The 26508-nt window shown below is 38.0% G+C and overlaps 1 protein-coding gene across 1 annotated transcript; it reads right to left on the reverse strand.

Moving 5' to 3' along the window:
- Positions 1-1990: 1990 nt before the first annotated feature.
- On the reverse strand, positions 1991-24668 carry YME1L1 (YME1 like 1 ATPase). The gene is made up of 19 exons (XM_065050687.1): positions 24422-24668; positions 21659-21787; positions 18968-19121; positions 16810-16908; positions 14961-15070; positions 13774-13924; positions 13579-13686; positions 12660-12742; positions 11688-11778; positions 9962-10114; positions 9382-9514; positions 8832-8894; positions 8197-8309; positions 7670-7825; positions 6891-7042; positions 5912-6038; positions 5740-5813; positions 5036-5122; positions 1991-3928 (listed from the first exon to the last, which is right to left on the reverse strand). The coding sequence occupies exons 1-19, from the start codon at positions 24449-24451 to the stop codon at positions 3785-3787; spliced, it is 2157 nt and encodes a 718-aa protein (XP_064906759.1). The 5' UTR covers positions 24452-24668; the 3' UTR covers positions 1991-3784.
- Between the last annotated feature and the right edge of the window lie 1840 nt (positions 24669-26508).

The raw sequence follows: 26508 nt of genomic DNA on the forward strand, positions 1-26508 counted from the left end.
AACAGTTCATGAGGGGAAAGTCTTGACTGACAAACTTAATTTCATTCTATGACAAGGTTACTCACCTAGCTGACCAAGGGAAGCCTGTAAATGTGATCTTCTTGGATTTCAGTAAAGCCTTTGATACTGTCTCTCACAGTATCCTCCTGGACAAGATTTCCAGCACACAGCTGGATAAACACATAATGCAGAGAGTGAACAATTAGCTGGCGGGCTGGGCTCAAAGGGTTCTAGTAAATGGGGTTATGTCAGCCTGGTAACCTGTCACTAGTGGGATTCCACAGGGATCCATTTTGGGCCAGCACTCTTCAATGTCTTCATAAATGACCCAGACACAGGACCCCAGCGAATACTAAGTATGTTTGTTGATGATGCAAAATTGGGTGGAGCTGTTGACACTCTCAAGGGCAGAGAGGCCCTGCAGAGGGATCTGGACAAATTGGAGAACTGGGCAATCACCAGTCGCATGAAGCTCAACAGGGGCGAGTCCTGGATTTTGTACCTGGGACACGGCAACCCTGGCTGTACGTACAGACTGGGGGATGAGATGCTGGAGAGCAGCTCTGTAGAGAGGGATCTGGGGTTCTGGTCAGTGGCAAGTTGAACATGAACCAACAGTGTCCCTGGCAGCCAAGAGGGCAACTGTGTCCTGGGTGCATCCAGCACAGCATGGCCAGCCAGGCAGGGAGGGGATCGTCCTGCTCTGCACTGGTGCGGCCTCACCTGGAGCACTGTGTGCAGGTCTGGGCAACACAGGATTAAAAAGAGAAAAAGCTACTAGAGAGTGTCCAGAAGAGGCTACGAAGTTGGTGAAGGGTTTGGAGAGGAAGGTGTATGAGGAGCAGCTAGAGTCACTTGGTTTGTTCAGCCTGGAGGAGACTGAGGGGACACCTCATCACAGCTACAGCTTCCCCACAAGTGGAGGAGGAAGGGTAGGCACCGAACTCTTCTCTTTAGTGACCAGTGACAGAACCCAAAGGAATGTCAGGAAGATGTGCCCGGGGAAGTTTAGGTTGGACATTAGGAAAAGATTCTTCACCCAAAGGGTGCTGGAGCACTGGAACAGGCTCCCCAGGGAGGTGTCACAGCCCCAAGCCTGACAGTGTTCAAGAAGAGACTGGACAGCACCCTCAGACACACGGTGTGAACTGTGGGGTTGTCATATGCAGGGACAGAAGTTGGACTCGATGATCCTTGCAGGTCCCTTCCAACTCAGGACATTCTATGATTCTGTTATAAAGAGTTTCTTCTGAGAGACTCAAGCAAGTGTGACAAAGCCGGGTCTGCCTCTGCTCTGTGGGGGTTTCTGGGGGCTACTGGGCAGCCAGGGCAGAATCCTTCTGTCCTTCCTGCTGTCTCTCTCTATGTGGACAGTAGACTGGAAAACAAGTCATTGAGAAATTAACTTCCAGGACAAACAAAGTACTGACACTAATTTTCAGAGCAATGAATCCTAGTCTACAGGCATTAAATATTTCAATTTAGAGTCACTATGAAAGCTACGTAACAAAGCCCTAGATAAATCACTGACAGCCAAGAAGAAATTGTGTGACCAGTTCCTTAGTATTGGCTGAATCTGGACTGCAACAAAAGCATTTATCAAATGCTGACACTGACAACTTTCTGTCCAAAAGCTGTTATTGACTACGCTGCCACAGAAAATGAAACTAAAATCAAAATCCAAAATGACTTAAAAAAGGAAGGCATCTTAATAAAGAATAGACAAAAGATGCAGGACTCACTACTTCTTTGCATAGAGCTTTTGAATGAGAAAAATGAATTAGACCTCAAGGACTTGCCCCCCAAACCAGATCATTCAATATAGATTTCAGTGACTTCAAGTAAGTTTTTTGCCTTTGTTTCTAAATGCAGTTTCACATTATTTAGCTGGAAAAGCTCCCATCCAAGTCCCACTCCTCAAACAGCAATGGAAAAAAAGTCTGAATTTCTAGGGGGATCATTCCCTAGAAATCTAAGTAGAGAGAATGCATTTTTGCCATAATTCTTAAATTTATTTACAAGTTTAAATGTTTTATACATTTCAATTTACATAGTAGGGAACTTGGTATTACAATTTATAACAATTTACAGTGAATAAAAGGAAAACCAATATGCATAATTAAAATTAACCTTTATTACTCCAAAAGAGATGCCAAATATGCAGTATATTTCTGTTTCTGTTGGCATATTTCTAAAATACATGTACAACTGTAACTGGTCAGCTTAGACATTTGGTATACTGGTTTATAACATCTGGAAGTTCTCCCCCACTGCACTGGGATGCCACTATAGTAAGCTCACAAAAACAGGCAAATAGAAAGTTAACCTGGTTTTGAAAGAAAAAAAAGAAATGCATGTGATCTTACTTAAAAAACCCCTAGGTTATCATCAAGCGTTACACTCAGAAAATTCTAAAATACTATGTTACTTCTAGTTTTAAGTGTAGCTACTAATTTCCACTCATTTATTGGCACCAGCCCAACTATTTTAATGTCCCAGTATGGTAACCTTCCACATTAACACACTAATAAAGGCCCTCTCTGCAACAGAAGTTTATAGTCCCAAGAGTCTACAATTAATTGTGCAGAAAGATTACAGCAAGATGTGTCATTCCTAAAAACCAGCTCCATGAGATCAGAAGAATACTGGCATAGAATTGCTAGCAATCACTTCCACTTGATTGGAAACTGCTTTTGTTTTCAAAAACTTTTTTCTATTATCTTAACATTTCCAGAGATTTCTGTAATGGTTGAAAGAAAAGGTTTTATATCCCTACTTCTACGGTAGAACAGAACTGGGAATGTTACTTGAAACAACACATGCTTCAAACATTTTCTGAACTACTTTCTAGTGAGCAATATTGCCCTCTTTGAAGAAATTATCTGCTGGATTATCTAACGCCCATACTAGTAGAAACTACTTCTGTAGAATATCCAGCAGTGCAATAGCGCTGTCAAAGCACTGATATCCATCTACTGCAGTCATAAAAAATATGTAGAATCTTGTCAGCAGCACAGAGGTCATCGGTATTTCTCTTATCCCTGCCATGGTTCTGCCCAAAACATGGTCCAAAGAGGCTCAGATGTGTTTAACCTATTGGTTTAGCATTAAAATTTCACTCTCAGCCATACATGTGTGTATTTAGCCCCAAAAGCACTGGAAACACAACCTAATGTTTTTGCCTAACATAGAGCTCCCACAACTCCCTTTAACAGAAACGTGCTGCGTAGCTGCCTCATTCTTAGAGATGTTTTGTTACATTTCTAAGTGAGTCTTCTTTAAAAGTGATCTCTGGTCTCAAACAGAGTATGAGCATTAGTTAGACAACATACTGCTGTTTTTCAAACCAATCTGTCACCCATGAAACCCATGAAACACGCCATAGCACACATTGTGGGGTATAGTGTCAAATGCACATGTAGCAGCACGGCCCAGGAGGCTGTGCCAAAACTCACCACTGGGGCTGCATGTTTTTCTTCTCAGCTTCGACACATTTGACTGAACCAAAATGCTGAATTCAACCCTGGGATTCATCTTTCTAAATAACTTCTTGTGGAAAGAGTATAGGGAGCAGAGGATGAGGAATTTGTTTTATTTTCTGTCTTGTTCTAATGAGACACAACAAATAGATGAGTAACATAAGCTCGCAAGAGACAGAATAATATTGAAGTGTCACTAATGCCATACACACATCAGGAAGGGAAAAAAATGCTATGCTGCATAAGACTACTGCATTGTTAGATGTACATTCTTCAAATTATCAGTTGCTGTATCACAGAGGTTATCATCTTACTTCAAGTTTTTTCCCCTCTAGAACAATTTGGATTTCTTTGGCATCCAAAGTCTCATATTTCAATAAAGCTTCTGCTAAATTCTTGTGTTCTTTTGCATGAGTCTTCAGGATGTTCTTCGCTCGCTCGTATGAATCCTAATATTAAAAAAAGGTAAAAGGAGATTTTAAGACTTCAAACAAAAACAACAGAAAGATTCCACTTTAAAAATTGCTTCCTGGTAAATACAGCTTGAAACAAACATTTAAAGTTGTGCCTTACATTTCATAGACAGCACAGCTCCTGTGTCATGAAGAATTAAAATCCAGCCAGCATAATTATTAATAATTAAAAAAAATTATGCCACCTTTGCATTTTGCAGAAGTAGGACTGAAAATAAAATCCTGAGACAGACCTTGGGTTTTTTATATATGACTTACAAGATTTGACAAGTTGCTGATTAAATTAAATAGAGTTGATTTTACTTTATGAGCAGTGCTACAGCATTCAAGGGACATTCCTCAAAGCCTGAAGTTTTTAAAAGCTAATATGTACTTTCAGAAAGCTGAACGCTACCCAACAAGTTACCAGTTGCTGCAAGTAGATGCACACTACCAGCATTACCAGCTTCAACTTTAACTTCTAATCATACAGAGGTAGTTCTGACATAATTGAGTCAGTTCAAAACCAGCTACAGCAAAAGTGTTAATTGTTTAAACGCTTTAAATAAATAATTCTCCTGCCTGTACCAAACTAATGCAGATTACCAGAACACTGATCTGGAAGTTCTGTGATTATGAAATGCTACAAATTTCCCTAAAGCACTTGATAGTGACCACTGTGAGGAGTGGGATACTGGAAAAGGCAACTCTCTGATCCAATAGGGTCATTCCTGTGAATCCATACAAAACAATTTAGCTGCAAGTTTAAAAACATTCACATCTGTTCTGAGACAATGCATAGCCATACTTTTTTTTCCTATGAATCAAAGAGGCAAAATACAAATCCTGACCAAACATAAGTGTTAAAGCACATACTGAAGAACCTAAGAGCACCAACTTGCTTCTCACTACTTGCGCATGACAATTACCAAAACACTTTGATACGCAGAGATTCGAAGTTGCGGCTACATTTAATACCTGCAGATATTTCCATCCACCTGTGTATTTTCACCAATACACATTATCAAACTGAATAATCAAGCAAGCTGATGGTCAACTTGGCTGAAAATAAATGTATCAGAGCAGAGGAGAAAAGAATCTTACCCGTAGAAGTGTTCTTACTTCCTGTTCAATTGCAGACTGAGTTTCAGGGCTAAGTTTGCCCGAATCAGTATAGGTCATAACACCAAGCTAGAAAACAACAACAAAATCTTTATCTTTTGCTGCTGTCGAATTAATATACAAAGCACACTGGAAGAGCTTCAGCACCTACAGCTTCTATGTGCAAACAAGTAAAACCATTAACCAAATGCAACAGGAGTAAAACAAGAAGTCTGTTCATCAACAGTGTAGACAGTGCAGAGTTCTATTTTAACACGTCACAGTACAGATCCTGATGAAGTGTTTTCTTATTTAAAAAGCAAAACAAAGTCCCCAGACTACTAACACTTGATAGATAATACACATGACTAAAGAAGTTTCTTTAGAAGTCTAGAAATGTCAGTGCTGTTGTCCCACCTCACCCCCAAGATTATCATAAATACCAAAACGTTTGGTTTTATTACAAACATTTTCTGAAGACATTAGTAACTTTCAAGATAATTATGAGGTGCAGATCATGCAAGTTCATTTTTCAGCTGTCAAATATACAGGTTTTCTAGTTGAGCTCTCTAGAGCTGGGCCAGTCATAAGGCTCACTTACTTTTTTACCAGAACAACTTAGTCTCTCATCACTGACAGCCAAACAGGCATTTAGTTACAGGACTTTTCTTTGTAATAGATAAATGTTTAAGGATTGATGATACTACCTTCTCACTCATTCCAAATCTAGTCACCATCAGTTTTGCAATTTTAGTAGCATTGTCAAAATCGCTGGAAGCACCTAGAGAGCAAACAGATGTAAATTATGTTATTGAAGCCAAGTTAAACATGCCAGTCCAAAAGCTTTGATCAAAACTTCTTTTAACTACAAAACGGGACCTGTTGTGATGTGATCACTTCCAAATATGAGCTCTTCTGCTACTCTTCCTCCCATACAGACATCCATCTGTGCAAGCAACTGGGATCTAGTTTCACTCCATCTGTCATTTTCTGGGAGCAAAGACACCTGTAAGATACAGAAGTGTGGTCAGGTAACAATAAACTGAAGAAATACTGAAATAATCTGAAAAATATTCTTGTTCATATCCAAAGCAGATATAAAGGCTTTTATGCAAGAATCTGAATGCTCTGGACCCCCTCCTAGTCTACACACTCATCAGGTTATCTGGAGGTGATAAGTCTACCAGCTACAATAGTCTCCTACAGGCCACGAGCACCACATAAAATTAAGCAAATTAAACCTACCACCAGAATAAACAAAACAATCTACTCAATCAATTTCTCCTTGTTCCCTACACTTGCACCAAGCACAAATCAACTTGCCTGGAGGATTCAGGCTGATGATCTTTTTTAACTGAACACATTAACTTGGATAAAGTTCAACAGAAATAGACATAATATAAATATTTTTCTGTTCAAATGCTTGGCAGCTAAAGGCAGAATAGAAAAACTTCGAGATATATCTATGTGAGACCAGGTTTACAGAAGTCGCTCTGGAGAAAGAACAACTTGATAAAGGATTTTTGTGTTAGAAGTATAGTTGAGCAGTGCTTCTACTTTCAAGTCCTTGAAACTTCTTTAAAGTTTCACTGCTGAGTGCTATTTTAACTGCAATAGAATCACACAAGGAAAGAAATGTGTGTTTATATGAACTATTACACCAGCATATGCTATTTCATTTCCAAGTGAAGAAAGCTTTCTATCACACAGAAAAGATGACCAGTGAGTTTTCCAAGAGATTGCTCATAACTGAGTATTTCTACATATTGCAACATGCATTAATATAATTACAACAAACAACACTGTTTGCAAATCCCTCAACAACACTAAACCAACACTGAATTCCACAAACACTCACATGTCCAAGCGTCGTTCCTCGTGTCATGATTGTAGCCTTGTTGATGGGCATTGCATCCTTAGTATAATACGCGATGATAGCATGTCCAGATTCATGGTAAGCGGTGATGGTTTTGTTTTTCTCATCAATTTCCACACTTCTACGTTCAGGTCCTTAAACGGAGGAACAATAAACGAACTTTTTGTACAGCTGATCACCACAAACCATATTTACATATACAGAGCACAAAGTAGCTGAGGAACATCACGCAAGCAAAATTAACTAACACTCATTAAGTGCAAAATGTTTACATGTAGGACTTTAATGTTTAAAATGCACCTCAATATACTCTACAGACAAGTTGCTTTTAAAGGAATAGATTTAAAATGCAGTCTAAGAAAATTCCATTTCTCTCAAGTATGAACAGACCAGATTTTTAGTGTGTATGTCTCAGATGTTTAAGTTTTTTGTTAGCACATGACAAGTTGGATGAACAGAAGTTCCATGTTTCTAATCATTTACTCTCTCCTTTCCTTTAGGAATGAGTAGGGGAAGGGCAAGAAATCAAGTGTGTGTTGTCTTCTAAGCTCAAGTAAAACACGATACCTTTCTTATCAAAAATGCTACAAGTCTTTAATGTATTCCATACTAGATTTTACATACTACTTTCCAGTCTCAAAGGGTTCTATTCAGAATAAACTACCAGAAGACTTTTTTTTTTTCCCCCAAAAGGTCTTAATCACACAAGAAAACCCCTGCGTACTGTAACATATTTGTATGTCTTTTGTATAAAATCCTACCCATTAGAATTTTGTCCTTGGAGAATTCCAGTTCTTTCATGGTTACCATATCTTTTCCATCAACAGCTGCCTTTAAGGCAGCTTGATTTACAAGATTCTCAAGCTCTGCTCCAGAAAATCCCACTGTGCCACGAGCAATTATTTCTGGATCAACAGCTGTGGGGAAAAAACAAACTCGCCATTAAGGTCTATATTACTCCCAAAAAAGCTTGTATCATGAAGAAATATCAAGAAATGATAGAATTATAAGTAAGAGTTATGGTCTATTAAACTAACACGTTAAAAAAATTTCAACTTTAGAAGAAATGAAGCGTAATTCTTAAGACACCATGAACTGTTTGGGACTAGAAAGAAACAGTGTCTCAGAAAAGTGTCATAATGGAATGTACCAGGCAATTTTTGTGTTCTTTACTGAGACATATGGCAAAGCCACAAATGCTGATGGAATAAACAACTAATATAGGAGAGGGCTGATTCAGTATAAAAACTGTTACATAAAAAAAAATTACAGTAAAGTATTTACTTACATGGATCATACTTTATTTTATTAAGGTACCACTTCAGAATTTCTGTACGACCTCTCACATCAGGCTTGGGAACAGTAACTTGCATATCAAAGCGACCAGGACGTATTAAAGCACTAAAGGAAAAGACAATTTAATCAAATGACTTAGAAATGTTGCAGTAAACTGTTGCTAATATACATAAGGAACAAAAAAACATGTAATATTTCTAAAGACATCTATGATCCAGACTATGTCTGATGAGCAGGTGCAAAGAAAATTATTTTCTTATTGGTAAAAAGACAGATGAAAGATGTTTATTACCAACCCATTTTAAAAGTTATTTTGCATTTGAAAATTTTGTATTGCAAACAGGAATGCAGGTAGTCAATTTAAGTATTAAAATTTACAGAAATTTTAGATGCTTAGAAGCATGTTACATATTTCTCCTTATTTAACACAACTGCCTTTTAAATGCCCAAAACTGGTCAATACACATCCTTTTTAAGAGGGAAAAACCCCAGCTATTAATATACTGCTGTCATACAAGATTATCACAAGCAACTTTGTTGTTCTTGTTTGTTTGTTTGGGCGGGGGGGGGATGTTTACTGGGTTTTTAATACATGCTCTCTAGAAATTATCAATACATTATACTCACTTATCTAATGCTTCAGGGAAGTTTGTTGCACCAATAATAACAACACCTTCATTAGGTTTAAACCTATACAGGAAAAAGACAAAAGGGAGAGAATGTTGGAGGGTTTTTTGGAGACAGAATTTACACCATTTTTTGCTCAATAACTACTTCTATTTCTTACTTCAACTGGTCAGAAAAAAACCCCACACTATCAAAACATAACATGTGATCCAAGAATGACAATGTTTAACCCAGCAACTGGTTAAAAGCAGAGCTGAACTCCTTCCTTCAGATATATAGGCAGCCTAAAAAAATTGAGAAATCATTTTAAATAATTGCAGCTATTGTACAACTCAGAAGCTTCTATATTCTTTACAGTAAGGCCATTAATGCTACTGTTGGCAGTACTAGAAAGTGGCCATAAGAGCATCTTTAATGTGTTAAAAGCACTAAAAAAAAAAAAAAAAAAAAAAAAAAAAAAGCAAGCTTTCAAGAGAAGAAAAATGCACCCAAATATTCCAAATACCAGTCAGTCAAGCACCTTCTATGCCCTCAGAATCCATATATTTACCCATCCATTTCAGCAAGAAGTTGATTAATGGTCTGTCTTGAATAGGGATGCATTGGAGATTCAATTCTCTTCCCACCAACAGAGTCCAACTCATCAATAAATATAACACATGGTGCATTTGCTTTTGCTTCCCCTGACAAAAGAAAAATAGCAGAAGGACATTTGAAGCACACAAAAGAAAAATGTCTCACATAATTTAGGATTCTACTATTACTCTTACTCTTGGATTAAAAAGTGTTCTACTAGCATCACCAGAACTGTCTTGATTTTACCCCCCCCCCAAAAATCCACAAAATATATTTTTGAAATGAAGCGACAGAGAGAGAAGCAAGATTTTTCATCTCCACATCACCTTATTCTTACCATGCTACAACAATTTACAAGTAAGAGAGATTAAGAAATCCGTTGTATTTTGTATCATCTCCTTACAATACTTTATTTCATAGACCTGGGTGGAGAACATATTACAATTTTATTTATTAACCCAAACTGTACCTAATCATACCTTGTAAACACTGAATACTTAAAATACTTAATCTTGTATGTTAAAAGACTTAAAACCCATGAATATTTAACTTACTGAATAGGCTCCGGATGCGACTAGCTCCGACACCAACAAACATCTCATCAAACTCAGATCCAGATGCATAATAAAATGGAACATCAGCTTCACCAGCTACAGCCCTTGCAAGAAGAGTTTTACCAGTACCAGGTGGTCCAACTAACAGAATTCCTAAAGAGACAAACAAAAAACCCAAACAACAAAAACATCAAACTTGCACAGTCCTCTTATACATGTAGTAGTTCCATACATCAGAAGAAATCATTTACACTTGGCTTCAAAAAGCCGTTATCATCCCACTTCAGATACTGCTCACTACGTGCGGTCTGAAAAAGTTTCCTACAACAGATCTAGATCCACTCTGATCCATATGGAAACGACTTGTAAGACTATCAAATTAAAACAGAAGGCTGAAGTATTCTACAAAGTTACTGCTCAGTTTAGTAGCAAAATCCCTAATAGCTGTTCCTGAAAGTAGATTTTTTTTAAATTAAATAATTCCAAGTAATCAACTTTAAACACTGTAGACTACCAACAGGAAACAGACTTATCAGGATTACATATTTCAGAGTCACTTGGCCTTCTACTACAATCAAGTTTAAACATCCTTTTAAATGAAAGCATTTGTTTCTGAACTGAAGCAGTTAGCAAGCACACAAGGTGCTGAATGCAGTACAGAAGAAATAAAAGCCATTTTTGCATTATGTTAGGTTAAGTTTTCAAGACTAAACTTACATGTCTTTCTCAAATTAAAAAAAAGGTAGAACAGAATTAAAAATTTTGGTGACAGGAAGCTATGGGTTAAGTTTTCAATACTAAACTTATGTATCTTTCTGAGAAAAGGTAAAATAGAATTAAAAACTCTGGTGACAAGAAGCTATTCACTTTAAAAAAAAAATAGACCCTTATAGAGACAGTTAAAGGAGGTGAAAAATAATACAGACCTAAAGACCTCTGGGCTACATGAAGTTGTACTCAAAAAGGCATTAGCACAAATTACATGTAACTTTATCAGTAAATTTTTTTTTAAATACTATGTTATGTTCAGTTACAAACTAGAAAAAATATTGGTAGTTTGGTACATCATCCCTAAAAGGTTTACTTGGCACTTCAAAGAAATATTGATTCTTAACCCTGTGAAGGTGGCTGCTAACAATGACAAACACAGGTTTGATTTCTGAACGGCTTTTTGCCTGGACTCTACACTCTGCTGCTTCGCACTGTCACAGCTGGTTACCCCTAATGTTATTATTGAATTTCTACCAAAAGCAAGATGTACCCAGGCATCTTTGCTGCTTCTGTCTATCTCAGATACCTCAAACGCTCTGTGAGGGTAAGCAGTAACAATCAATTTTTACACTTAGGTAGCTGAAGGTAAGAGAGGAAGCATGTAACACAACCACCTCAGCCTCCACTTCCCCACCCCCAAGTACCTCACTTAAGGGTATCCTTTAATAAAGAAGCTTTTGCAACTCTCTTCGAAGATCCATTTGTTCTTCAAATATTTTAGATAAACAAGGAAATCTAGTACCTATGTTTTAATATTATTTCACGACTGTTCCCAAATACAAACTAAAACCAACAGTAGCACTCAGGCCCATTTTGGTTACTTATTTTTTTTATTCCCTAACTAAAGGAAAAAACACTCAGAAGCTGGGCTATAGATTTGTCACTCAGTACAGAACGAAGTTACAAAGACAGCCGTGGCTATATGTGATTTTAACTTCTGAGCAATGATTCTTACCTTTTGGAAGTTTACCTCCCAGTACAGTAAATTTATGTGGGTTTTTCAGGAATTCCACAACTTCCTGCAATTCTTGTTTAGCTTCTTCAACCTACATGTTAAAAACATGCCACAAAATATCACTAAGCATTTATAAAATGCTGCATCATTTTTATGAGTTTTATATTAGAGACAAGTCTAAGTCTCTAACTGTGCATTGATCAAAAATACACAACAGAAAGAAGAGATAAAAGTGTACTACAAGATTTGTGTGGATACCAAGTGTCCATGAGTTTAACTCAAGCTATTTCCTAGAACTGTTCACAGGAATAGTAAGTACACACTAAAGTTAATACTACTAAAGGAACAACCAGCTCAAGATCAGATCTGACCAACAAAATTTAAAAAATCAAAAATTCTACATCAAGATAATAGTCTAATTGGCTAAAAAGAGATTAATTCTATCTGTTTGTCCAAGGGGAAGGAGAGGGTGAGGTCTTAATTTTGTCACCAACAGCCAAAGAATGAGTTGGATAAAAAAATAAAGCTATCCCATCAGCGGTGACATGCCCATGTCTTTCCGGGAATCTCCGTACCTCCTGTCCTAAAATCACGCATCTGAAACAGATAGTACTAAGTGAGAAATAATCAAATGGCATTGTCATCTTCTTGTATTGGTCAACTTCTGCAAAAAATAGATTAACGTGGATATTTATGGCCCACCTTTTGCCATTCTAGCCTTTAAAAATGTGATTCAACAAGTCAAGAGTGCACCTTTCTTAAAGTATTAAAGGCTACTAACACATAGAATTGAACAAGAGTAGCTAAAACCTTCCTTGATCGTGACCTTGGAGTGGTCAATATATATATATATATATATATATATATAAGGTTTCAGTTCATACAAAGAAATTTCTTGAACAGAGCAAGACATTCTTCAGGCTCACTATGATTAGTTAAGCAAGAACTCACACACTTCACTTTTGAACTTACCCCTTTTACATGTTCAAAGGTGACATTTTTCAACTGGATTGGATCAACTGCTGCATCAAAGATACTCGATGTTCGAAAGCGTACTAACAGCAAACAGCAGATGATGAACAACAAATGTACACATTAAGTCATTTCATTCCAAGACTGAACTTGAATGCATACCATCAAGCTACTAGGTTTACACCTGCCCTTTTAAAAGGGCATGTTTCCATTTGCAAGCGTCCAGCAAGAATAAGATTTACTTAAAAACGCAATAAAACCCAAAACCTAAATAAAACATAAACAACCACCACAAACAAACCTTTAAAATATTTGCAATTAATTCAGTAATTTAAGTGCTTTTGAGTCATTTGTAGTGCTGAAAGCCCTGCATCCAAAAGCAGCTACACAAAGCCACAAGTTCTTCCTCAGTGTTTCTGCACATATTCTAACTTTCTTGAGACTCAGGTGACAGCACGAAGCCAAAATTCTGCATCTACACTAGCTCAGCCTTTGATCATTCCACTATTTTCAACAGATTTCTCAAGATGATAATTTGGCCATGCAAATACCTAGTTGCTATAAACTAGTCTGTGATTACAAATAAAAATCAAACTATATTGCCTACTGTTGAACTAGGTAACATATCATCTAAATTCAAAGACAAATACGTAACTGGTGAACAGTCTGACTTCTCTGCTTGTTTCCAAGTAACTGTTTCACCAAGAGAATTAAAATAACTATACTAACAGACAACTTTTTTGTTATCACACTATTGTCTGAAAGGCTGTAGCCAAAAGCAGTAAATAACTCTTCTCTCTCATTAGTACATTGAAATGTTACACTAAAACAATCATAATATCATAACACATTAAATTTGTGCTAAACTTAGTGGAAGAAACAACTCAAGTGAAAGAGTGAGGGCAAAGAGTCAACTAACCAGCATCAGAAAAGGAGCCTTTCCCAGGTAAAAATGATGAATATACAGCAAGATAAAAACAAAGAACGAAGAGAAAGAAAGAAAGCAAACGTGATCTTCTTAAGGAATCTGTAAAAGAAAACAAAGAAAAGTTTTTAAATAGGCTGAAATAAACTACCCTCTGAATGCAACAATACACAAACTAGGGCAACTTACCAAGTGTTTTTTGCAGGAACACTTGTGCTTTCAGAAAGCCCTCTGCAAAACCAGTTTTAAAAGCATCCTGGTGTGCCTCTGGGATGTTTTTTGTTTTCATTAGCGCATCCAAGTTTTCAACATCAATTCTTCGCTTTCTCAGGAAAAAGCCCTAAAATATTTTCCACAGCAGTGTTAGTACACCACTCTAAGTTCGAGTACAGAGTTAACTTACTACCTGGCTAGCATGGGTGAGGGGAAAATATAAAATAAAACCAGCATATAATTCAGGCACTATCATGTCAGTTAGATGACACCAGGCAGTAGCTTAAGTGTGCAATCACAGTGGCTCCACACAGGGGCACCCTGATTCTTGCTGAACAGGTCCAGTTCAGAGCCCGCCCGGACCCCAGTTCCACACAGCAAACGCAGCCTATGGCAGATTTGCACACAGGCGGCTTCGTACACCAGATTCAGGGGGAGTTGTTAGCTTAAGCTTTTTGCTTTGTGAAATTGACTTAAACTACAGTACTTCCAAATGTGAAACATCTTCATAAGCACAGTTTTGATAGAGCTCTATCAAAGCTAATTTACACACACAATAAGATCAAACACTTTAATTAGCCTGACTTCTGTACAACCGATTAGAAGCAAAGAATACCTAGGGTAACTCAGTTTTTTTAAACGCTTGTCTGCCTCAAGTCTGGCTAGTTATTTACTGAATTCAAAGTACAGAAGTGTGTTTGTAACCCATAAAAGCATAGAGTTTGGAATTATTGTATCTTAAAAATATACTAGCCACAAATAAGTCTATTCTTAAAGCAACAATCAGATGCTGAACTGCTTAAAAAAAATACACATTCTTATGTTAAACTAGCTATGTTTGTTTAAATTAATACTTCATTTGACTCCAAGCTCTTTTTAACAAAGCCACGAAAACAGAATACAAAGAATTTTATTTCTAGAATGTAGAACACTGATACTACTATCATAAAAAAATAGAAATAACCTTTATATTGATGATATATGAAGCAAATCTGCTTATTATTAAGAAAAAACAGAACGTTGTCAATAGCTAGAGTTTTAGAATTAAGAAAATTTTTCACACTACTGAACAAAACACCCTTGGTAAATTGTGAAGGTTCATGCAAGAGAAAGAGATGGTCTGAATAAGCCCAAAACAACTTCATAATGCTGCTTGTGTTCACCTTCAAAAGTGAAGAAAGTGAGGTTCTTGTTTCTGTGAGTTGTTCAGATGTTGACTGCAGACGTCTTGCTCTTGATCTCAAAGTCTTAAAGGTCCGTGATTGTATGTAAACTTAAAACAATAATAATAAATTTAAAAAGTTAAAAACTATCCATTACTACCACTACAAAAGGAAAAGGCCACAGAGATTTCAGAAACTATTATACGAAAAAGACTATCATGATTGAACTGAACATAATCTTCCCAAAATATCCACAGTAGAAAATGAAGAGAATTGCAAAGAGCAATCTGTTTAAGATGCCTGACCAAAACCGTAAAAAACAGAAAACTGTATGACAGACACCTCTGGATCTAACAACAACAAACTGCATAAATGAGGCAACCAATTTTAGTACTGTAAACAGATAGTTACATGACCACGAAGCACCCATAAATTTTTGTGTTAAAATAATCAGGAGTTCACGTTGTGACTTACAGATAATTGGCCCACCTTACCACTGTCACAGGGAACAGAAAAGACATACAGCCAAATTAAATCAAGGCAGGCTGACAAACATGAAACACTCTGAAGCTAATCCAGAAGGATGGGAATGAAAGTTCTTCCTCTAAAATAAGCTCTGTCTAAAAGCTCAGCTTTTATAAGGTGCCCCAAGGAGATCTGGAATGGCTGAGGTGTGCTGTTAACTTCAGAACTGACAAAAGAAATGAGACCACTTAAACACAGTGACCTTATAGCACTCTATGTCACAGTGAACTTACAGAATTATGTGTCCATCTTCTATTACATCAGAAACCTTGCAATGAACATTTTATCACATAAATCACAAAAGCCAAGATTATTTATCTTCTTTCTCTACTATGTTTTAAAATAGTCACCAATACCAGTCAATTATATAGTTTTAACTAAGCCTTCTGTTATCATATTATAGCACCAGAGAAAAAGAACTTCTGGAGGTGATCTGGTCAAACCCCTGCTCAAAAAAGTCTAACTTCAACACCAGGTCAGGTAGCTCTGGACCTCATCCAACTCAGTTTTTAATATCTCCAAGGATTAAGATAACATAACCTCTCCAGGTAACCTTTTTCAAAACTTAGCCATTCTCATTGGGAAAATTTTCCAACAGGAATTTCCTTTGCTTTTACTCATAATATTTGCCCCTTCTTTGAGGTATGCAAGAGAAGTGTAACTAATACGGCTCCAAGAGCAACTAGATCACTCCTTGCCTTCTCTTCTGCTAACTTTAAAACCTCAGATCCTTCAGCTTCCCTGTATATTAAATGTCAAACAATCTGCACCCTGCCTTGTGGCCCATCACCGAGCTATCTCCATTTTGTCAGCCTCTCTCTCTTAACCATGGGACACAAAACTGGACACAATATCCACATGTAGCATCAGAAGAATGGAACAGAAGACAACACCTGAACTTCCTGAGCTCCTGATTATGTTCTTGTTAACGCAGCCCTGTTATTACCCATCATACATCCAGAAGTGTTTAAACCAGTCACCAAGCACCTTAAAAATTTTGCCTGGATGAATACCAGATTCGACATATTTATTGATTCCATAAGCAGACAATTCATCTATCATCTTTTAAAAATATGATCCTCAAATACTGACATATTTGAAAACGATTCTGTAGTTACACCATGTTTAGTAACTTAATTCTGGAAACATACTACTCAAATGCAAAAATAACTTCATGATTTAAAGTGTTAATATCAATATAAAGTTCCTCCTGGAAGTCTACCAGTATTTCCTGAATGATGCCTCTAAGACATAAGTAAAAATATTCTCCCAGATTAAACAGATACTATAGAGATTAAAAATGGTGTAGTTTATTGTTTTATACCTGGCCAACACCGAACATCTGAACAGAAATTTTGGAGAGGATTAGGATGCTGTCCGTACAAACAAGATGAGCGCAAAGCACTGAAAGCATCCACGAAACCTGTAAAAAGATAAAGTATAAATAACACCCTATATTAAATGGCAGTTAAACATTACTTCTCGCATAGGTTGATTTTTCTTTCTTAAATGTTAGTTCTATTTTACTATGCTCCTTCAGGCATCTGTAATTAAACAAACTGACCATTACCAGTACACAGATAGTTAACTTAGTTGTATTAGCCTATGTCAGACACGTTGCAGTACACCAGAATTTTTTTCTAATTAGAACTTCCAAAAATATTGGTACCCAGAATCTTGAATTTGAAGCTGTATCTGGGAGGGAAAACTCTGCCTGCCTATACAGAGCTGAACCAAGTTATCTAGACTGGACAGGAATCCAAAGACATTCAGGAAGCTGAAGGACCAGCATTCAACCAATCCTTCAGTTTCAAAGGCTTTAAAGAACAGATTGCTCACAGGCATTTAGACTATGTATAATGTATGAAAACATCTTAAACTGTACTAAGTCTACTTAATTGTACAGTCCTCATGCAACACAGAAACAAGAAATAAATAACTTTTTCACTGTGTTGCTCTTTTATTTATTAGGAGATACTATTTCAAGCACGCTATAGACTGCAGGGAAAGAATGCTGTGATTGATCTGCTCTTCAGTTACCAAAACATCAAAGAAATCCTCATTTAGCAGGTAAGAATTATTTAAGAAACGGAGACCTGAGGAGGGAAGGGAAAAAAAAAAAAAAATATGAGGCCAAGCTTATATATGCTCTCTTCCACAGTAATTCAGAATCTAATGTAACCACAAAAAGGGTGGTCTTTTTCTTTATTTTACATATTCTGAGGAAGTTATTAAATCAGTTAGATACACTTAGGACGGAAAAAAAAAAACCTAGTGTTCCTGCTAAATTTTTTGAAGTTATATGGTTGTAATAACAGCTTACAAACTTATTAATGAAATATTGAGGAACTACATGAAGGAGAAAAAAATATCAGCTATAAATTCTACAGCACTGTGTATTTTGCACTCTTCTACAACACTGCATATTGGCTAATTAACACTACACAATTATGAACACATCCTTTTAAAAAAATACAAATACTGTCCTCACTTTAAGCTCAAGTATATGCACAACATACACATATCAATAGTAACACTCCTCCATAGCAAGCAGTGTCACCTACACCAAAAGCACTTTCTTGAAGATTTAGCCCCTCCCTTGCCTGTGGCAGTTTTCCACCTATAACCTTGTTTTACAACTGTGAATGAAACCATCAGTCTGGTGAGCTGCCATCTTAATCTATGGAAGCTCTGAAGGATTTGCAGCTTTGTTCTTCACAATGAGCAAACTGCCTCTGGGCTAACTGTTTTTTGTCTCACAGCACAGTATGATTTAATACTTTTTCTCCATAGTAGCCCTGAGAAATCCTTCTTATGCTTGTTCTCCCAGCTGCAACACTATATAGGCACTATCTCAAATGTCAGCTATTTGCTGCTTCTAACACACTCTTGAGCATTTACAATGGCCTTGCTTCCTCCATTTTAGACTAATACCAACAAAATGTCTTCAACTGTAAGGAACCACTCTTGGTTTATTTCAGAAATGAAATACTCTACATGGACCATTAAAAGTTTGCCATCCCAAATTCCTCTCTAATTAATGTCCTTGTGTAACACTGCTTCAAGCAAAAAATAATGTAAACTGGACACGTTCATGACTGTGTTACATTAGTAGATTAGCAAAACCTGATTTCTTCTATTTGGTGCAACAAACCATTGAAAAATTCGTATCTCAGGTTCACAATTAAGAGACGATGCACTTGTACTACAGCTGAATTCAGACAAGTTTAATAGCAGCCAACTTCAACTCTGAATTTGAAGAAACAATTCCAAAATCTGGGCTAAATTTTCTAAAATTCCCAGGGTTAAAAAGCACCACTCTAGGGACAACCTGTACACAATAAAATATATATTAATGCTCTTTTTATTAAAGATTTTTAAACTACAAGTTATCTACGGCATCAGAGATTAAAGAATAACTATGTTCACCTTTTTAATCTAACCCTTACCAATTCTCTTAAGCACTTTACTCTGAAACATACCATGCTTATTTTCAAAGAAGGACTCAGCAGAGATGTACGATGTGTGCCACTGTGAAGAGACTTTGTTTTCTGCACCAAAGCCAGGAAGCAACCTGTTCACCAACTCTTTGAACTGGTTAGCTTTCAATCCCAGATCTCTTAATTTAAGTACAGACTGCAAAATAAATAAATGTTTAAAATTTACTTAAGATTACCTTAGGGGGAAAAAAGAATAATTGAGTTAACTTTTTGGCTTGATACAGCATCTATATTTTACAATTCAGACTGAAATAACATTTTTCTAAATGACGATGAATGAAAGGATGATTAAAGAAAGAATATTTGCAGTCAATGCAGAATAACTTTTCCATTTGCATACACTGATACTTTCACTGTTACAGTACATTTATGACAAGTATATTTTCTTCCCAATTCAGTATTTCTATCACCTTCCTGCTCCTTGATTAAAGAAGGCAACAGAAGAATGGCATTTTCCAATTCTTTCTGTTCTTTATGACAGAGCAAATGGAGAGCACAGGGGGGAAAGCTGGACAGCGATAGCCACCCATTGTATTTCATCCAAGTGAGCAAACAGCAAAATCCCTCCAATGTGTTTTTTTTTTTTTGGACAGCCTGTTTGAAGATAGCGCAGATTTAGCAGCAGCACAAGGACTGTGTATTTAGAAGCTACACCCAGCATTAAAACCATAAAAAGCTACGAGCTGGGTAGACACACAATGAAAGGCAGAAGTTTCTGCGGGGAAAAGGTAAGTATTGGGATCTGTGATTTCCTACAAAGAAACTACGAAAAAACAAGGAGGTAAAGCACATATACTCGAGTTACTAAAGAAGTAACATAAATAACAGTAATTTTAATCTTGTATTTTACAGATAGGAAAAAAATCTTTTTTATGGGAGACTATGTTTTAAAAACATGTATTGGATTGAACCCTTTAAAATATCTATCAGCCTCTCGATATTGCTTCTGCAATAACTTCTTCACTGAGAAGTAAATATCCTATTCTAAATGTATTTGCACAAATATTTACTTTTTGATTGTTAGAACATCATGGATTGTATTTTTGTTTTTCCTAAATTGTTTTTACGTAAGCCTTATGTTAATCTACTTTCAAGGTGAAACTAGATCCAATAAAAAGAAATACATGAAAAAAATTTGAATAAAATGTCAAAAGAAGCCTTTCTAGAAGAGATTCCTAGATGCATCCAAAATACAGTATTCAAAGTTTACAGCTTAAAATGGATTTCTTAGGTAAAAAGTACTCTCTCTTTTAAAGGCTAGGGTAGATCGCTTCTGGTCCACTTTTACTTAAAATACGTAAGAACACAGTTTTAAACATAATTTGGCTTTTGCACGTGGTTTAGAGGAATAGATCAAGCCTATCAAGCCTTCCTACTTCAGCTAAATAACTGCTTGGAAAATTACTGAAATGCTAAGAGGGACAGATTAAAAAAAAAAAATAAATAAAGAAAAGAAAAAAAAATTCTGTGACCCTTCAGAAGGGTTTACTACTCTCACTACTTCCAAATACAGATTTAACTCCACAGCAGAGGCTTCATATTCTCAAATAAAGATTCTTGCCATTCTAATAGTTCAACTTTATTCAATATTAGAACTGCATGTACTATGTCAGTATTTGCTGATTTCAAATTTGAGCATAATCTTTATTTAAGCTTAGGTTTATTACAGTCTAATCAACTTGCTTTAAAAATAGTTTAAGAAAGACTTTTAAAATTATTATTTTTATACTTTTATCATGGTAGGAGGAAGCAAACAGATGCATGACAAATTAGAAAGAAAATATTAAATGGGAAAATCCCTCTGTATTTAAGAGATCAGATTCTCTTGCTGAGTAGAACGACAAATACAGAACTGAATAAAAGAAACATACTTTGAGTTTTGTTCAATAATCCAGGTCTCACGCTGAAATCAATTTTTATCACCAGAAGGAAATACAGAATGACAAAAAAAACAAAACCAACCAACCAACAAAAACAACCCTCAACAGTAGAATCAGAACACAGGAATGATTAGCACAATCCAGGCGGATTTCCAAAGTTCTGCAGTTAGTGAGACTTCATGTTTTTCGTCTCAAACTTTCTTAGTTTTAATACTTGGTGTACAAAATGAGTTGAAAGAGCAGTGGGAAGATCTGATACTACTCTGCACTTCCTGTACTTTGATTTCCAATGTAAAGAACCAAAAATACCTAGTGATACTGAAAGACATTTTAATAGAAAAATAAGAAAACACGCAAATATGCTATTTAGTCCCTCAAAATCCCTCAACGTATTTTAAGTTACAGTCCATTTTCTCACAAGCAGTAATGAAACAAACTTTGCTACAACTCAGAGAGTGAAAAGACAATAAGGGTTTTATTAACCAAAAAGTTATTCTTACTTTAGAGCAAAAAATGTTGACAGTGAAAACAAATCACCTCCTCGTTTGCAAATTACTAGAGACTATTAGCTTTTTTCTTATTAATGAAATGCTGTATTTTCATAGAATCCTTATTGCCAAAGCACCAACTGAATTCTGTCAAAAAGTTACATTCTATGTGTTAGCATCGTTTCATTTAGTCACATCATATTATTTTATAAAATGAGTCAAATATTAAATTCACTTAAACTGATATTATTCAGATTTAATGCAGTTAAAAGCAAACCACCACTTTTTCCAAGGGTTTTTCGTACCTCACTCTTGAGAGGATCATGCTCTGGGGAGGTGTCCCTCTGGACAGGCTGCACGGATGCTCTGCTGGCAGTAGTGGAGCTTTTTGGTGAATGAAAGGCATTGATAAGGTGACTCAGGGGAACAGTAGCCTGGAGAAAAAAAAAACAAAAACCAAAACAGATAAACTTGTTTATCAGATAACTTGTTTAAACTATTTAAACACATCTCCATTCCAAACCCTGACTTTTAACCGAGGAATTCATAATAAACCACATGAACTCAACTTCAACACCAGTGTCAGCTGATACCTCTGTTGAAAGGAAAAAGAAAGTTAAAGTACACACGACAAATTAGAAGCTCACACAGTTCGGAAGAGGAAAAAAAAAAAAAGAGAGAGAAAAAAAAGAGGCTCCTGGTTTTCAAACATAAGCATCATTTAAAGAAAATAATCACTCGGTTTTTCAAATACAGAAATGGGTACAGATTATCAACACTTAGGAAATGCAAAGCCTGCCCTCAATTCGCACTTAAGACAGTGTTTAGTTACAGAAAAATAATAGACAACTTCTTATAGATTGCTCTTAGCTAAAACAACGGGGAAATAAAATTGCTACTACACTTAATACTTCCTTCAGAATATTTTTTTAATGTATCACTTGTTTGCTGTGTTAGATATGTGCTGTTGCAACCAGAAGACAGAACAAAAAGGATTGTTGCTGTCTTCTGACAAATATTACAAAATTAATAATAATTTCATGCAAATAAAATACAAAACCTTGTGAAACTGAATGTTTTTCCCTTGTAGCCACCACATCCCCATCACAGTCAGTTAACTTACATTCCAAATAGGTGTGTGGGGTTTTTTTACCAACATAGCAATAAAAGGCACAAAAAAGGAAACACAATCAATAGTGGAAGAAAAAGAGAGAAGAAACAATAACCAACAACTTCTATGCTGACAAGTCTGCAAGGTGACAACATCTCTTCAAATGTTTAAAACCTGCTGATATGTCATTCAGGAACTTTCTCTTCTTTGGAAGCAATGGCCACTTAAAATAATCCTGAGCCTGTCTTGCTGTCTGCCAAGCCAAAACTAATATCACCATTCTGGTTAAGACTTCACAGCACAACCACAGAACAGAACTAAAGCTCTTTGAACAACACGAACAGAAAAATACTGCTAAATGAGGTATTTCATCTATTTAGCAGTAGGCCTTAATTTCAGACTTTACTATGAGATATTATAACATCTTAAATTCTAGATTAACCCTGGACAGATACCAAGCAACAGATCTCATTAAACTGCTTCCCCTTGAACCGACCAGAACAAGAAGCTCAGTCAGCGGCTGCTTTTGAATAGCACTGAATCATGAAGATTTCTCAACACCTTACTAATTCAGAGATCACTGTTCTTAGAGTACTATTTACTTGGGCATTATTTTCCAAACAACACCTATTTTCATCTATAAATTCATACCTTTATACCTTTATATAAATATCTACATTTTTTCCTGTGTTATACAAATTATTTCTAAACGTTTCCTTCGTGTTTCTTTCCTATGGATCCCACTTTAGCACCATACCTAGGCATCACACTAACCTACACAAAGTGCGTACGCATATCACAATAAGTTCCGCAGTTCAACAACATTCAGCCAACTCGGTGACACCACCCCATGCAATCAGCACAGAAGCCCAGGTGCACTGCCTATCAGGGCTCCTCCTCTAGCACGTGACTACATCTGTTGTAAATATATGGTACAAATAATTCCAACACTTCCAAAACACCTCGTTACGTATCAGTAGGGATGAGAGCTGGGGTGCAACTCCTGCTGCTGGAACCACAGCTGATCACAATACCTGATTAAGCCTCTGCCTGTGAATGTCCTTCCCCAAGAACTTTCATCTCTGTTTTGACCAGACAGAAGATCAAAACAGATAATGCTGTGAGACATTAAAACTGCCTCAGAATTAATTATCTAAAGCTATAATTAAACTCTGAAAGTTTGCGGTAAAACCATAAAGCCTCTAGTGGTCACAGCCAGCATCCCGACCACTAACCAAACCTTCCTCCTGCATTTCGCGCTATGAAAAGATGGAATGACGCACTTCAAAAAATGTAATTACAAGTTCTGTCATCTCACTACACTAACTAAAGCAATTGATACATTCTTCACATTTGGAAAGAACAATCAAATCCCACTGTGGAACAGGACTATCACATACTAACACCTTTTGCACAAAACATAAAATTAAAAACACTGTTCCAAATCAAAGTTCATAAAACGCACCAGTCCCACCCAACTCGCCATGTAATAAAAGACAACTTCCCGATTGCATCCAGGCTATTCTACCCAACAAATAATTCAGGCACTTTTCCTCCACTAACTCTTCTAAGTTTTAAGTAATTTCTTTTTCGTTTCCACAACAAGCCGTGACAATTAACAGCACACCCCTGGCTCCTACGATGAAAACAGAAACTAAGAAGCGCCATTCCCAGGTAGCTTCACTTCAGATTTCACCAGCTTTTCCCGTCCCTTCCCCGCCCCCCCCGCGCACTCGGTTCCCGGACAAGCAGCGCTGTCCGCTGCAGCCCCCGCCCGCTCCCTCCCCGCCGAGACACACGGAGCGCCCGAGCCGCCCCCCCCATGCCCCCAAAACAGGGCACCCGGGACCTGGGGACCTCGGCTCCCCAGCCGGGCCCGCAACCCGCCCGAGCGCCTCCGCCTGGACACCGAGCGGCCCCGACCGCTGCCAGCCGCGCACCGCAACGGGCCCCTCACCTGCGGCTGCACGGTGGAGAAGGAAAACATCCTCCCTGCGGGGACGGCGGCGGCGACCACAGGCGCTTCTCCCGCTCCTCAGCCCCGACGCAGAGGCCGTGCCCGCCCGCAAGGCTCCGCCGCTCGGTCGCTGTGGCCGCCGCCGCCGCCAGCAGGAGGGCCCGCGGCTCCACTCTTGGGGAAAATGGCCGCCCCCTACGGCCGGCAGTGACCGGGCCCCAAGCTGTCCCGGAAGCGGCTAGACATGGTAGAGCTTCCGGGTCGCCGCTCCCGCCGCCACCCCGCGCAGCCGCCGCCTCTGCCGCCGCAGGGCCGGGCCGCTCAGCAACCCGTGTTCCCCGCGTTCCCCGGATACGCCGCGCGCAGGATCGAACCATCGGTTACCGGGGGAGGGACAAACCATCCTCCCGAGCAGGCGCATCTGCAGGGGGAGCCGGGCGGGAGCAAGGCCGGAGAGAGGAGGAGGATGAAGATGAGGAGGATGGGGGTGCGGGCGCAGCCAGGTCCGGGGGTGCCCGGGACGAGCAGGTGCAGTGCGGCGTAGCCACCGGCCTGGCAGGAGGGGCAGCCTCAGCAGAGCCACTGCCCGTGGACAAATTTGCAAGAATATGTGTCACCGAGTTCACAGCCCTTACTACTCAAGATGCCGTCCTGAACCATTGAAAATATTTTGCAGGAATTAAGAGTATACTGCACGTAGAACAAAATTTTTACGAATTAAAATATGCATCAATAACATAAGTACAGTTACTCGCATTCAGTTGAAATGTAACCCAAATGAAAACATGGGCACATTTATCTACATAGGGCAGAATTTTGTCTTTCATATTAATTCTTCTTTATTAGCGTTTCACAACCGGCGTAACCTGATGTTAGTGTGTGATGCCACCAAAAGGAGCAATCAATCCCTCCTGCTCTCAGCGGGGCTTCTCTGCTGAAATTGCTGCTGGCAAGAGACAGCTAAACTAATGCTGAAGGATTAAATGACAAATACGGCCAATTATAAATTGTATTTAATGCTATTATAGAAAGCTAATTTAAAACATTTTGTTTTCTACATTTGGACATTAAACTGCATCTATTGCTGGGATCTGCGGGGTAGCAGCACTCCTTCACAGGTACAAGCAAGGCCTCCCTGTGCAGTATCAGATTATAAATGATATATTTTAAAACAAAACAAAGGCCCGATGAGCCTAATCTGTGTTAATAGGGACCCATCATTCTGCACCAGCCTCTACAGAGTTAGATCTTGGCTGATGTAGAGACTGCAATAGAACAAGATAGGTGTGATTATGAACAACAAGATACATGTGAAAGCAGCTGAAAAGCAGTATGGCAAGGGTTAAAAGATGACCGCACAACTAGGAGCAGTAAAACTGGTAAACACTGGGGGTGAAGCTGTGTAAACTGAGAGAAGAAGGCCTGTGCTCTGATAAGGCACTATCACGGGTGATTTGTCAGAAGGGGCGTGCTCTGGGAACAGGAGGGTGGCAACAAGGTCAGAGCACACCATAGATGCCATCCCTGGCCCTGCTGTCACCACAAGAAGGCAGAACGTGACCATGAAGATATCCAAAATAAGGAAACAAAACGGGGAGCAACCCTGACTGAGATTAATGTTTGCTGAAGTAATCAAGAATAGGAGGGAAGCAGGAGATCTCATTTTTCTTACTCCTGATCATAAAAGACCTGCCCAGCAAGCAGTTTGTCATCACCAGTCCAGAGGACACCAAGAGACAGGAAGGGCTCAACAGCGATAGTGAGGAGGGACAGGCAGTGTACTCTTGCACACAAACCATCCTGGCTACGCCATTTGGATACACAACTCTTAGAGCTTCTGAGTATGCAATTATGAGAAAATGTGGGTGAAGCCTATGAGAAAATGACTATGTGACACAAAAATCAGTTGCTTCTTTCTGAAAGTTACTTTCTAGTTCCTTGATGTTTCACACCAAGCTCTGTTGAATTCCTACACCTTCCAGCATCCCATGGAAATGACCGTCTACCTGCTCATGGCAAATAACCTCCTGCCACATTAGAAACCTAGATGGCAAATTGAGTAGTTATTAGTCAGATCAACAGCTTTG

Source organism: Columba livia, chromosome 2 (genome assembly GCF_036013475.1).
Source record: "Columba livia isolate bColLiv1 breed racing homer chromosome 2, bColLiv1.pat.W.v2, whole genome shotgun sequence".
NCBI lineage: Eukaryota > Metazoa > Chordata > Aves > Columbiformes > Columbidae > Columba > Columba livia.

What these genes read in the sequence shown, in the direction of transcription:
- YME1L1 (XM_065050687.1), bottom strand. Translation starts at nt 24,451, where the DNA reads ATGTTTTCCTTCTCCACCGTGCAGCCGCAG. An exon ending in CACTTTCTTCACTTTTGAAG is followed by an intron (nt 13,925 to 14,960) that starts GTGAACACAAGC and finishes AAAATATTTTAG; the next exon opens with GGCTTTTTCCTGAGAAAGCG. An exon ending in GAGGAACGACGCTTGGACAT is followed by an intron (nt 6,039 to 6,890) that starts GTGAGTGTTTGT and finishes TGTATCTTACAG; the next exon opens with GTGTCTTTGCTCCCAGAAAA.